Raw genomic sequence first — 13,847 nt, forward strand, 5'->3', positions numbered from 1 at the left:
TTACTTGGCCTGCTTGATTTGCCCGTGGTTAGCTCAGCCTCTGGCTTTGGTCAATTTGTCGCGAAGACGCGGCTCTGGAAATCGAGAACTGGATCATCAGCCTCGTCGTCGCACCCAGCCCTCGTTGCGCCCGCACGGCCTGCCATCGCCACAACCCAGCATCGTTGTCGCTCTTCTTCGCACGCATTTGATTTCTGGTGGCCACGAGCAGCTGAGCAGAGTGCACTCCATCCCGCTTGTTGTCCGCGCGCCTCGCCCGTCACAATGTCTGCAATGGGAGATCCCAGCCATGGGGTCAATCGGGACCTGGTACGTCCTGTCATCATTTCGTGTTGATGTCTGCGATTATACTGACAGAATGCCCTCGCGTAGCTGCCCCATGTGCACCTCGTCTCGACATACCGCTACACACACAAGCCCCGGGTTGAGATACCCGAAGTCACCCAGATGCTGATGAACGCGCCATCAATCGCGCGCGACAAGGCGCCCTTCTTCTGGACATATCTAGACCGCCCCGAGAATGGCAACACCATGCTCACATGGCAGCCGCTGCAGCTGCTGGGCACCCAATTCGCCAGTGATGGCTATATTTGGCCCCCGGCGGAACAGTACTTCACCCAGGACATGGGCAACGGGATTGTGCGTATTACATTGCACCTCCATTTGTTCCGTCGCTATGCTGACCGCCTGGTTTCTTTTTGTCTCTAGATCCTGGAGATGTACTACCACAAAGCAGGATACTCCGTTGGGGAACCCGTGGCCACCCATTCGCGTCGTCGTTTCCGCCTCTGCCCCTCCAATGCTCCTCACAACCCCAACGCGCCTCAGGTCGACCCGAGCCTGTGGTTGGTGCACTACGGACCTATCGACAACAACGAGCGTATCCCCGTGCAGATGATCCCCCGCGACCCTCGTGCCCAGCACATCATGGACACCCGTGCCCACCTCCAGCGCTGCGGCCAGATCCAGCGCAAGGAGTTTATTCTCTCCGACCGCGTCAACTGGCCCCAGATCGCCTGGCCTCGGGAGCTGTCGCGACAACCCGTGTATGCCAACAACAGACCCGTGCCCCAGAATATGGCCTACCCTACGCACCCACAGACTGGCGCCCCTCCCCCCAAGCGCGCGAGGACCACGCAGGCTGCTCACCAGGTGCCACACGCAATCGCCGGCCTCGGCGCAGAGGGTGCCTACGATGACGACGAGGACTACTCGCGTGGCGATCTCTTCGACCACCTCACCCCTCGCGAAATCAGTCTACACCGATACCAGCAGAACCACGAGTGGATGGAGGAGATCCTCTCCTCCCCCTACCGGATGGGTCAGATCGGGTTCGCCAGTCTCGGCTTGGGCTTGAAGGGAGAGCTCGCCAAGGTCACCGATGGCATCTTTGAGGCCCAAGGTATAGATGCCATCAATGCGCCATCCAAGGGCGGCGAGAGTCACCTGGACGACGAGCAGGCCGCCGAGTTCAAGAAGCGAGTCAATCAACGCATCGACTCTACCAATGACGAGATTGCCAAGATGAAGGCAGAGCACGAGAAGAAGATGGCAAAGTTCAAGAAGAACTCGCTGCTCAGCACCGCCGAGAAGGACTTGCGCACGGCTGTAGATGATGTTACACCTGGACTGTTAAGCTTGGAGAAACCCTCTGAGGAGAGCGAGGATGGCGCTGCCCGTTGGACCGCCAAGCACGGCAAGAAGGTTGACGATATTGTCTCGTTGGTCCAAGCCCAGCTGGGTCGACAGGCCGAGGCCATCCAGGACCTCAGGCGTATCCAAGATGGTGGCTACCAGGAGCCTGCCCCAGAGCCCACGCCTCAGCCATCGGCACCCTTGAACCCTGGCGCAGGAGCTTCCCAGGGCGGCTCCATCATGGGAGACCACGAGGACATCGACATGGGCGGCACGGCGGCCGGCTTGCTTGACCAAATGCATACAGGCATGTCATCTACCTCCACCCCCGGCAACAACTTTCCCACGCCTCAAGCCCAGTCGTCCGCTGTTCCATCCACATCTGGCACCCCAGCAAACCTGAACGGCCCTTCGCCGCACCCACCTCCCCCCGCCCCCCAAGCAGCGCCCCCCAAGCAGGAGGAGGACGTTGACATGACCGGCACCGAGGCCGAGCCCTCAGGTACCGCGCCAGACCAAGGCACCGGCAGCGGGGACTGGGTTGTTGTGCCTAAGGATGGCGTGACGCCCGACCCCAGCAGCACCTCGGCAAACCCCACCACATCCGTCGACCAGGCTGCTGCCGCTGCTGCCGCCGCTGCCGCCACCCCGAAGCCGCCGTCCCAGCCCGCGAGCAAGCAGCCCTCGGCGACCGGCACCCCGGCCGCCGGCTCCATCGGCTTCGATGCCAACGACTTTGACTCCCTGGACAACCTGGACTCGGCCGGCGACGCCCTGGCCAGCTTCTCCGACACCCCGGCCGACCTCGGCGGCGACTTCATGGAGGACTCGGCCTTTGGCGATGCCTTCCACGGCGTCGATGCCGGCGACGACGACGCCGGCAACACCCCCGCCGGCGATGCAGGCTTGTAGGGCAGGTTTACATGGCGGCGGTAAACCCCCCTGCGAAACTTGGAGGATTGCGGTGTCGGCCCTTCCGTGCGTGAGGCGGACAGGGCAAGGCAACGCAAATGGACGAATGGGCAGTAAGCAGCGAGACGAGGAAAGGGGGGAGGCGTCGATGGCGTTTAGTGAGGTTCCACGGTTATCTTTCCTTTGGATCACAAAGTCTGCAAAAGGAGAAAGCAGGACTTGATCTTGCCGATCGGATTTGGCGGTGCGTTGGAAAGGGGTTGACCGCTCCCTTATCGAGCTACATGCGTAGGGAAGGCAGACTGGAGGACCTCCGATCCATAGAGCGATGGAAGGGCAAATGGCCACTGTAGCGTATGACATGGCCTTGTATCTATATCATCTGTACCAGCTGCCATTAAGTCTTTTCTAGCCAAGAAAACTGGCGACTCATTCTATCATTGTTCTACTTTGCGGATCACGGCATGTGCGGTTTCCGCTTTACAAGTTCGCGTACTAGTGTTTTGAATCATTTGATCATCATTCTTCATTCCTTTTCCATCTATGTGACTAAACTAAAAGTGGCATGGAACCACCCCGTCGTGGCAATCTGTAGTGCCTTTCTGTGCTAAATCATTATCCCAACCCGATATATACGCCGTTTATGCCTGGTAAGTGGAAGCAGAGACGTTGCCACCACGGCCGGTCCAGTTGACGTGGACGTACTGGCCAGCGGGGTACTTCTCGTTGGCGCACTCGGGCTTGACCAGGAAGGTGTGGGCACCGAAGTAGTCACGCTGGGCCTGGAGCAGGTTGGCGGGCAGGTCCTTGGTGCGGTAGCCGTCGAACCACGACAGAGCGGTGGAGAATGCCGGGGTCGGTATTCCGAGCAGAGCGGACTTGGCAATAACGTCTCTCCAGCCGGGCTGAGCGGTGTGGATGGCCTTGTTGAAGAAGTCGTCGAAGAGCAGGTTCTCCAGGTCGGGGTTCTTGCGGTAGGCGGCGGTGATGTCCTTGAGGAAGACGGAGCGGATGATGCAACCACCTCTCCACATGAGGGCGATCGAGGGCTTGTTGAGCTTCCAGCCGTACTCCTTGGCGGCCTGTAGAGGTCAGGTAAATACATGGGGTTCAAGGATAACGAATGGGCATCGGAAAAGCACTCACGTCCTGCATCAGCATGAAACCCTGGGCATACGAGATGATCTTGGAGGCGTACAGACCCTGCTCGAGGTCGTCGAGGAACTGCTCCTTGTTACCCTCGAACTTGGTGCTGCGGCCAACGAACTCGAGCTTGGTGGAGGCCTTGGTACGCTCCTCCTTGAGGGCGGACAAGCAGCGGGCCATGACGGCCTCAGCGATCAGGGTGACGGGCATGCCAAGGTCCAGAGCGTTGACGGCAGTCCACTTGCCGGTACCCTTCTGACCAGCCTGGTCCAGGATCTTCTCGACCAAGGGGGTGCCATCGTCATCGTTGAAGTACATGATGTCGCGAGTAATCTCAATCAAGAAGGAGTCCAAGACGCCCTTGTTCCACTTGGCGAAGACATCACCGATCTCCTTGTTGGGCATGCCCAGACCACGCTTCATGATGTCGTAGGCCTGTCGTTGCCGGTTAGCACTTCTGCGCAATCGTAGGCGCGGCGGGGGCGGGGGCCTCGACTCACCTCGCAGATCAGCTGCATGTCACCGTACTCAATACCGTTGTGGACCATCTTGACGTAGTGACCAGCACCCTCATCGCCAACCCACTCACAGCAGGGCTCGTCGTCGCTCTTGGCCGAGATACCCTGGAAGATGTCCTTGATGAAGGGCCAGGCGGCCTCGTCACCACCGGGCATGATGGAGGGACCATAACGGGCACCCTCCTCACCACCGGAGACACCGGAGCCGACGAATCGGAGACCCTTGCCGGCCAGGTACTTTGTTCGGCGGTTGGAGTCGGGGTAGTGGGAGTTGCCACCGTCAATGATGATGTCGCCCTTCTCCAGGAGGGGCAGGAGGGTCTCGATCCAGTCGTCGACGGCCTTGCCGGCCTGCACTAGCAGCATGATACGGCGGGGCGTCTTGAGCTTGGAGACGAACTCCTCAGTCGAGTGGGCACCGACAATGGACTTGCCCTTGGCCTCGTTGTCCAAGAAGCGGTCGACCTTGGAGACTGTGCGGTTGAAGGCGCAGATGGTGAAGCCGTGGTCGGCCATGTTCAGAATCAGGTTCTGACCCCTGAACCGACGGGTGAGTACGCCGAACGAGCCGTCGAGGGGGAAGGGGTGTCTATGTGACTTACATGACGGCCAGACCGATGAGGCCGAGATCAGCGCTTCCGGGACAGTTAGCATGGCTTGAGCTGCGGACGGCTGGACGAACGAGGGGGATTCAGGGAGACGGGTGAGGTGAAGTGAAGTCAGGACCGGACGGGCTCACACTCCTCCCCCATAGTGGCCAGTGATGCTGGCAAGACGAGCCCTGAGACCCGGTGCGCCACTCTTAGTTCAACATGTTGCGAAAATGGGGGAAGGGCATTGCATTGGAATAGGGCGGCGCCGTTGGTGCGACCTTGACCATGACATGGCGGGTGAGGGCATCGACGGCGGGGTGGTGGGGTAAGCAGAGGCAGCCTGAGGGGTTTTGGACTTACACAGCTCCAGACATGTTTGCGATGGCTGATGGCGTTCCTATGGGGTATATGGTATCAATGAAGCTGGTGAGGAAGTATCACAGCTCTGACGGGGGGATGCGGGCAGCTCTGGTGCAAAAGGCGTTTGTTGGAGGAAGAAAGATTGGGTAGAGACCGGACGCGACGGCGGAAGTCTCGTACTTTTCAATGATGTTAGATGGACGGGGGTCAAAGTGGGCTGGAGGGGTAAAACGTGAAAAGAATAGGGTAGCGTCGATCGGGGGCCCGACTTAATACTGCGCTGCATGCATCCGTCCAATACCACGAAACAAGTACCTTTACCTAGCAACTCCTCCTGCACCGCTGCCCGCTGCCCGCTACGACTATGTACTGACTAAAACCCAAGCCAGGGCTGGAGCCGCTGGCCGACAGCTTTTACCTTGGCGAGCATCCCATTTGGACTGACAGGTGGTGAAAACCCTCCTGTCCCCCAAGGTATCCTGCATATATCACCCTGCATTCCCGTCTGAGCTGTTTTGGGATACGTTAGTGGTATGGCCCGCGAGGCTTACTCAGGGCCTCACAGCAGCAGTCCAGTCCAGTCCAGCCTCTCTGGTCTACGGATAATTATCCGCACGAGGCACAGAGAGGGCCCCGAGGGGTGCTGGACGTGCCAGAGGTCCTGGAGGGCGCCTTGTGTCTTGATTACACACCGTCAGTGGTGTAACTACGTCAACATGCGGACCATCCGGGTAGGCCCATTCGGCGGCTCGGGACAAGCCTTGTGGAGCCCAAGTCTGAGGACAGACGCAATCTTCATCAGACAGCGCATAAGAGGATGTATGCTGATATTGTACCAAGCTCATGGTACCGTTCATAAACAAAAGCTCCATCAAAATCGAGGCGTTTGAGGGCATTCAGACAACAAGGGCCCTTTCGGTGTCACCCCCTTGGGCGTTTCGCAATGAGGGATGTTTCGATCCTGCGGGATGGTTCGGCACGGGGCTCCGGTACCTGGTACCAGTCTACAGTAGACTCCCGAAGGGCGGAAGCTGATATTCACTATTACCCGCCCGAGTATATATGAGCCACTCATCAGCCTGATTCTTTCTTTGCATATGGCGAGGCTTCCGGTACAAGCAAGTACCCAAAGGAATTGCCGATACTCTCTGATGATTGCTGCTTGATTTGCAAAGACTCTCCAGGAGATGTCCTGGGACTGCAACAGGTCCCGGGAGCCCTGCCAGGTTTGTTGGGAGCTTAATAATGCCTGGACCGTCAGCTCCAAAGTAAGACGCCTATGTCGCTGGAGCCAATGACGTGACATGTTGACTTACACGAACAACAGCCCTATGCAACCTGGCTTCCCGGGACCTTGGGAAACAATCCTGGAAGACTTGCACTTGCAATAAAAAAGAGTAGAAAAGGTAGCAGTCGTTGCTGAAGGCTATGCCTCCCAGCGCAAAAGACCCAACATTGAGAGATCTCTCCAAGTACCTCCTCGTACATGGGCCATTTTCAAGGCTGTGGCCGCCCCTCTGGGCTGATGTGATTGGAGGCGCTTCGACGTCTGCGCGCCCGAAAATGTCGCATATTGCCCCGCCGGCGTTTCCCCTGCGACACTTGTGAGAGGCGAAGCTCTCCGTAAGCGGACTAACGTGGGTATCGGTGCGGGTTGACGCATCACTGCTGCAAGGCTGCAAAATTGCCGCAAGTCCACCGCGAAGTAGGAATAATAAGGAGCCTTTGGAAGTGTCTGGAGCGCGCATGACCACCGCTGGCTGGCGGACCATGCGGTAGTCAGCATCGACATTGGTCAGAAACCCCGAAGCCCATCTTGGCAGTCGGACTTTGCGCCGGCTGTGTCGGCGACAGTTGCCCAAATGTATCGTTTCGGGCCTGCTTCGGTTGGGAATAATGCATGTGTATGTAGGTAGCTACAAGGTGAGCATGAGATGGACGGCCTCCGGGATCAGCACGTCTGGACTGTGAGCGACGAGAGCATCTCAAAGACCGACAGAAGTTCCACAAACTCGTAATTCACGTTGATCCCCAAGCAATGAATGGCATTGGATTGAAATGATAGCTGGGTGGGGGTCAGGGAGTTGGGGGCAAGTGGGGGGTTTTCGTGATGGTTCTGGTTCTGGTTCTGGTTCAGGTTAGGCTCTGGTGCTGGTCTTTTGGAGGCCTGTACCTGACACCGCCACAAGCCGCCACACGCCGCCACAGGCATAAGGCTGAGACTAATTCCCGAACGACGACAACCATATTCGATTTTGTCAGGACGCCCACGTCATTTCACCAAACACACTGAGCGCCTCTCCTTAAACACCAGCAAGCTAGAGAAGGGCGGGCCTAGCACATACGTCTCTTCGCATCAAGAACTCGAGAGCAGAGCAGAATCTTGCTGCTGGGACTAGGCTCATAGGTACGTTTTGAACCGAGACAAAAAAAAGCCTTTCAAGCGTCCAGCAAATTCATCATGGCCTACCCTCCGCCTCCAGGTGCCTCCAGCTCCAACTCATCGCTTCCTCCGCGTCCACCGCCGTCGAAAGTCTCGGGCTTCAAGCCAGCCTTCTCGGCAGCGCCGACGCACACGCCCAGCCCCGTGTCCGGCAGCCCCTACACGCCCCCGACTTATTCGAGCGCTCCCAGCTACTCGAGTGCCCCGAGCTACCCTGCTGCTTCGGCACCTCAATATGGCGGCGGCCGCGGCGCATCCTATCAGTCCTACCCACAGCAGGGCTCCTCCATGAACTACAGTCAAGGCTATCAGCAACCGGGTTACCAGCAAAACTACTATGGCGCTGCAGCGCAGCCCGAAGGCAGCTCCTACGCTGCTGCACCACAGATAAGGAATCCGTTTCCCGTGCCTGCCCCAGCGCAGAGCGGAGCGCAGAGCAGCGACTATGATCCCGACATGGCCGCGCAGATTGCGCAGTGGCAGAGCGCGTACGTGAAGGACCCCAAAGACGGGACCGCAGCGCCTCGCCCCGGCGCTGGCGGTGCAACAACCACATATTCGGCGAACCCAACTACGGCCGCGCCTGCCACCGCGCCTGCGGACACCGACAAGAAGAAGACCGTAGTGCGGTCAGGAGGTGGTCAGAAGTGGACCGACGACACACTCGTCGAGTGGGACCCGGCCCATCTGCGTCTGTTTGTGGGCAACCTGGCCGGCGAGACGACAGATGAGTCACTATACAAGGCTTTTTCGCGGTGGAAATCCCTACAGAAGGCCCGTGTCATCCGTGACAAAGTGACGAGCAAGAGCAAGGGTTTCGGTTTCGTCAGTTTTAGCGACCCGGATGATTTCTTCCAGGCCGCCAAGGAGATGAACGGCAAGTACATCCAAAGCCATCCGGTAGTTGTGCGCAAGAGCACAACCGAGATAAAGTATGTTCCGCTCCCACCCGATGACAAAATGTTTCGTGATGCTAACTCCCGCGATTACAGGCCCCAAACTGTGAAGGACAAACGTCACAACGGGAAGTGGAACAAGAATAGGAATAAGAACCGCAGCGGGCATGGCGGCGGTGGTGCTGGTCGAGAAGACAGCTTCGAGCCAAGCTTGGGCCCTGCGAGCGGAGGAGTGGTCAAGCCAGGGCAAAAGACCAAGAATGGACTCAAGCTACTTGGTTGAGAGCCCCCACGTGATCTAGTAATTAGTGATTATTCTAGACCTGGTGGATATTGGGCCAGGGTCTTGAGCCGTCGCGCAGGGAATACAGGGCTGACAACAGTGCCGAGGACCCTTGCTGCCAGAACGCTGAGTTTTACGGTATGCGATGACCAGTGTGCATAAGGAAGCGGCTTGCAAGTGAGTCCTAGAGCGCGAGGAATTGGCACTGCACCAAGCGAAAGATCGACACTAAGATCGACACCCTAATGATAGAAGCATCGCACATAATACGTGCTAGACGATTGTTATAGGGGTCCATCAGAGTTGATTTCGGCATAGACTACTGCATACAAATCAGGCACTACCCCAAAATAGCAAATGTAAGAATGAGATACGTCATACCTCTATATCTCTCCAACACATACACTGCTCAATTGTCCCAATGGCCAGATCCTTCCACGTGGGGGCCACATCAGCCACGGGAATAACACCCTGCAAACGATGTAACGTGGTCTATCAGCTTGACAAGTCCACGAACTTTGGTACGCTATATTGGAATGAAACCTCCTTTCGTTATTCCGCCAGTAGCCTTTTCTCAACTCGACCTCCAAAAATCGCATCGAGGCCTCCCCGGCGGACGCCTGCGGCCCTCAGCCTCATCCCATTAGCTTAAAAGGGTGTGGTTTGCGAGTATAGGTTCAGCACAACTACAGTTCGTCTTGCCTGGGAAGAGATCAACCAAAGCCTTCGAGGCCAACCGAGATGAGCTGTGCAGTAAATGGCTGAGACTATTTTTGCTGGGCGCATATCGCATTTGTGGGCTCGACGAGTCATGTTTTGATCTGGCTGGCTGTACCAAGCTTCAGGCTTATGGGGGCCGAGTCATGATCGCCACGGTTAGTGAACATGCCGGTATACGGTGTGAGCAGCGTGTCTAAAGCGGTGTGCGGGAGAGAGCGGCTTGTTTCCTATGGCGAGCAACCACCGTGGACATTCCTTTTGTTCAGGGGCGCGTGGAGGCGCCCGGGATCACTATGAGTGGCCTGGTGTTTGAATCGCGACCCAAACTATGGAAGCCTATCAACTATCGTGTCCTACCCCAAGGACAATAGCGGTAAGCGTGTTGAGCGCGGAACAATGACTCCTGCACAAGCCCTCAGCTCGAGGGACAATGGGCTTGCGTAGAATAGGCTTGTATAGGGAAAGCATCGCGCCAAGTGAATACAAGTAGGGCTGTGGAATACTCGACTGTTCACAAAGATTGTGTTAATTCTACGCGTCACATGCCTTCGCTCTTTGCTTCGCGTAAGTACTGTTCCCAGACGGCCACTTACATCAACAGCAACTCGGCAGAACGCATCGTCTTTTATGAAGTGTCAAACTGAGTCAGCTTGAAATACAGTACTTCAACATGGGTTCACTTGCCAACACAACCGGTATCACACCCGCTCAGCTACTCTCAGTGGAGACGTACACGGACGCTCAAAGCAAGACGAACCCCTACTTCTGGATCGTCACCGCCAAGCTCAGGACCCGTCTTGACCACAGGCCATGGTCACCACAATTCTCAGACTTGTTCCTAACCTTGAAAGCTAAGATTGTCCTAGGCTTCAAGGACAAGGAGAGTTTACTGTACGACCCCAACGAACTTCGAATACTCCTCGCCCGCCGCATACGAACGCGAGTTTATCTCTGTGGCGGGCCAGGCGACCAGAACCCGCCGGATCGAAACCCAGAATTCAACCGACGGTACGTCGAGGCAGGGGAGAGTATCGTTTTCCTTGACTACCGGGGGACGGGTGGCAGCGTTCAGGTCACGAATGCCGCCGGTGATCTCGACCAGGACTGCATGAGATTCATGAGGCTTCTCAGGCCACAAGATCACGCGGCTGACGGGAAAACAGCACTCGCAGATGATAATGTCGACCGCCTCACGGGCTTCCTGAAGCTCTGCCGCCAAGATAGTATCATCCGCGATCTGGAAGCCATACGCCTGGCTTTACTGCCTCTGGGCCAAAGGTGGCACATCTTCGGTCAGTCATACGGCGGCTGGCTTTCGCTGACATATCTCTCCTTGTGCCCAAAAGGTTTGGCCGATAGCACCATCACTGCAGGTCTTGCGCCTATCACAGTTTCTGTCGACACCACGTACAGGGCATTGTTCAAAGTCGTTATCGGGCGCAATGATCTCTACTACACAACATACCCGGAAGACGTCAAGCGTGTCAAGACCATTACCTTACACTTGCTATCCCAGGAAACACCTTCAGATACTGGTATTGAACTTCCCCGTGGTGGTTTGCTGACGGCACAACGCTTTCTTAGCCTCGGACGTGTCCTTGGGAATCGGGCTCGCTTTGCACAGGTTCACAACTTGATCAAGGCCATGTCACGAGACCTTGAAACATCAAGCCCTTTGACGTTGGACTCACTGGCAAACTTTGAGAGGGTGGACACTTGGAAATTCGACGAACGGCCAGTGTATGCGCTGCTGCACGAGGCGATGTATTGCCGGCAAGGGGAGGTATCAAACTGGTCCGCCGAACGGGTATCGATGGAATTTCCCCAGTACACGTGGGTGGCCAGGGATGAGATCTCAGGCCGGAATTGGCGGGAGGCGCTCATCAAGAACTGCGCAAGAGACGCACCAAAGGTCTACTTCTCGGGCGAGATGGTGTACCCCTTCCACTTTCGGACCTACCGGGCTCTCCGGCCGCTGGTGGAGGTAGCTGACCGCCTTGCCAAGCACCGCTGGGACGAGCAGACGTACTCGGCACGGCAGCTGCGGGCAAACCAGGTCCCCGTGTACGCAGTCAGCTACACCAGCGACATGCATGTCCATCCTAGGCTCAGCGAGGAGACAGCAACTTGCGTCGCGGGAATCGAGCATGAGGTGCTCGATGTGGCCAATGGCAAGCTTCTGGAACATGGCTCCGTTCGCTCACATACCGCGGAGGTTATGGGCAAGATTGATGGGCTCAGGGCGGGTTACTGGAGCCGTAGAGGTCAGATGGATCCAACTGGGAATACCTGGTAGTGTATTGCGTAGTCCATAGGCGGTTGCTGGAACGAGAACAGAGGAGAATGAATTACGGTTCAGATGATATGGCTGACGCTGGTCTGGCGATCATCAGTAGCTGTGTTAAAATTCATTGATTGCAGCAACAGGTGAGCTCTTCAGATGCACTTCGCAAGGATGGTCAGATACCATGCTGCCAAGTGGTCTTGATATGTGATGAGGTTGGCTAAGTTGATCTGAAGGGGCTTTACTATCAACCAGGGCTACAGTGCTCACCATATAGTTGGCTTGAATGAGGTCGGTAGGCTAATATTCAACAAGCCTACAGAGGGAAATGCAAGAATAAAGTACAAAATGCAATACCAGGCTCGCTTTTATCACCTTAACTACTAGTTTAGTGCAAGTCTGAGTTGTGGCGAATGATAGGGATGAAACACATTGCAAGTCAATCATGAGCCCAGTGGCCTTCCATGTGGACCTTCCATTTGCCAATCCGCCAGATTTCTCGCTTAGACGCATTTTAATGTGATGATTTTCCTTATAAACATGCCAGAAAAGCGAATTACTTGTCATAAATTACCTATGTATGTACTCCATATCAAAGTCCATCTGCGGGTTTCTGACTATTGGCTCACAAAATCTTGTTATGCGGTAACATGCAGTATGATTATCAGCCTTATGGTTATATTTCCGAGAGCTGCGACAATGATAGCATGTGCATGAGGCAAATTCAGAACCCAGGCGTCTGTGTCGGGTATCACCAAAACTCGTATATAAGCAACATGCTTTTGCTATGCCGATGGATAGAAAAGGGAATCATAACTACCAGCACAAAATTCTTACTGACTACTCTATCATTGATTCTATTTATAATCTCGTATCCAAAGTTCCTAACTATTAAAATGAAGAACCTTTTCACAACCATTACCCTTTGCGCAGAGATTGTTGCTGCAATCCAGCTGTAAAACGCAAACTCCTCAGTTCTGATGTCTACAAGAGCGGGGTTGATGCCTGCCTCCCAGACGTTCACTCAGCTGTCCGCGTTTACAATCAAAGACCTAAAGGGTTATACATTAAGTACGAAGGCCTTGATTTTGCAAAGTAGAACCTTGTAGTTTGCCAAAGTCTCGATATATATACGGCGACCTGTGCCAGACACGTGAAAATTTGCCGAGGCCGTTCCATTGTTACGCATACGGATTACGTACTGGGTTTTAGTGGCAATCGGAGAATTTAGCGGGAAGGGAAGGCTAGCTAACAGGTAACGATCATAAGTACCTTATGTTCTCGTCTAAGTTGGACTTCTTGGCGTGTTATCAGGATGGACCTCTAGTTGTGAGAGAGGTCCCGAGACTCTGCCGGGGAGGGTTCCAGATACAATCGCCTGCTAGCTCTCTTACAGCTAGGGGAGCATGATGCAGTCTTTACAATAGCGAACCATGTCGTGTATTTCTGATTGCAGCTGACCTGATCTAAGTCCGACACCTATCCACTTCTTATTATGAGAGGCTCTAATTACTCGAGATGCCCATGTTTTTGCGAAGCTAGCATTAAAAAGTATGGTGGGACAAATCACATCGAAGGATATTCTTTGCCAATAATCCCATCTTTGACGAGATCATACGGTATCTTACGATCCTGATACGTCTTGTTAGAGGTATGGTGTGGACATGGTGGCTTTTCCAGCTGTTCAGAGCAGCTACCTGCAGCTGGTAGATTAATAGAGAGATAAGCCATGTATTTAGTGGCCCCTTTTTGATACATACACGGTAATGTGTGCCATAGATAGTTGTATTCTCCATCTGTAACACATCACCCACTGCACCCCAGAAGGATCGCATCATAACATAGTAATAGAAATTTACTTATGCTGTCACCCTATCTGCATCGCCTCTTGCATTTCGGTCAGTGTCTTTTCCTAAGTCGCTCTCCGCACCCTTCGCTATCGCATCTTCCATTTCCTTCTCTTCAGAGATAGACTTTTCTGAGCTTTCATGGTACGATGGGCTTCCAGCTAAATTTTGTCAGACTAAGATCAAGGGTTAAATCCGAAAATGAAATGA

At 55.1% G+C, this 13,847-nt stretch overlaps 4 protein-coding genes across 4 annotated transcripts; 3 read left to right on the forward strand and 1 right to left on the reverse strand.

Moving 5' to 3' along the window:
• Window positions 1-264: 264 nt before the first annotated feature.
• On the forward strand, window positions 265-2,547 carry JN550_011971 (uncharacterized protein; the record flags this gene model as incomplete). Its single annotated transcript, XM_049310396.1, has 3 exons — window positions 265-309; window positions 373-639; window positions 709-2,547. The coding sequence occupies 3 exons, from the start codon at window positions 265-267 to the stop codon at window positions 2,545-2,547; spliced, it is 2,151 nt and encodes a 716-aa protein (XP_049166040.1).
• Window positions 2,548-3,188: 641 nt separating this feature from the next.
• Window positions 3,189-5,178, reverse strand: JN550_011972 (uncharacterized protein; the record flags this gene model as incomplete). The annotated part of the gene is made up of 5 exons (XM_049310397.1): window positions 3,189-3,629; window positions 3,694-4,128; window positions 4,194-4,749; window positions 4,814-4,846; window positions 5,165-5,178. The coding sequence occupies 5 exons, from the start codon at window positions 5,176-5,178 to the stop codon at window positions 3,189-3,191; spliced, it is 1,479 nt and encodes a 492-aa protein (XP_049166041.1).
• A 2,447-nt stretch (window positions 5,179-7,625) lies between these two features.
• JN550_011973 (uncharacterized protein) lies at window positions 7,626-8,786 on the forward strand (the record flags this gene model as incomplete). The annotated part of the gene is made up of 2 exons (XM_049310398.1): window positions 7,626-8,539; window positions 8,600-8,786. The coding sequence occupies 2 exons, from the start codon at window positions 7,626-7,628 to the stop codon at window positions 8,784-8,786; spliced, it is 1,101 nt and encodes a 366-aa protein (XP_049166042.1).
• Window positions 8,787-10,176: 1,390 nt separating this feature from the next.
• JN550_011974 (uncharacterized protein) lies at window positions 10,177-11,802 on the forward strand (the record flags this gene model as incomplete). Its single annotated transcript, XM_049310399.1, has 1 exon — window positions 10,177-11,802. One exon carries the CDS (start codon window positions 10,177-10,179, stop codon window positions 11,800-11,802), a length of 1,626 nt encoding a protein of 541 aa, XP_049166043.1.
• Window positions 11,803-13,847: the final 2,045 nt, after the last annotated feature.

Source organism: Neoarthrinium moseri (genome assembly GCF_022829205.1).
Source record: "Neoarthrinium moseri strain CBS 164.80 chromosome Unknown scaffold77_Wmoseri_CBS_16480, whole genome shotgun sequence".
In the NCBI taxonomy this organism is placed as follows: Eukaryota; Fungi; Ascomycota; class Sordariomycetes; order Amphisphaeriales; family Apiosporaceae; genus Neoarthrinium; species Neoarthrinium moseri.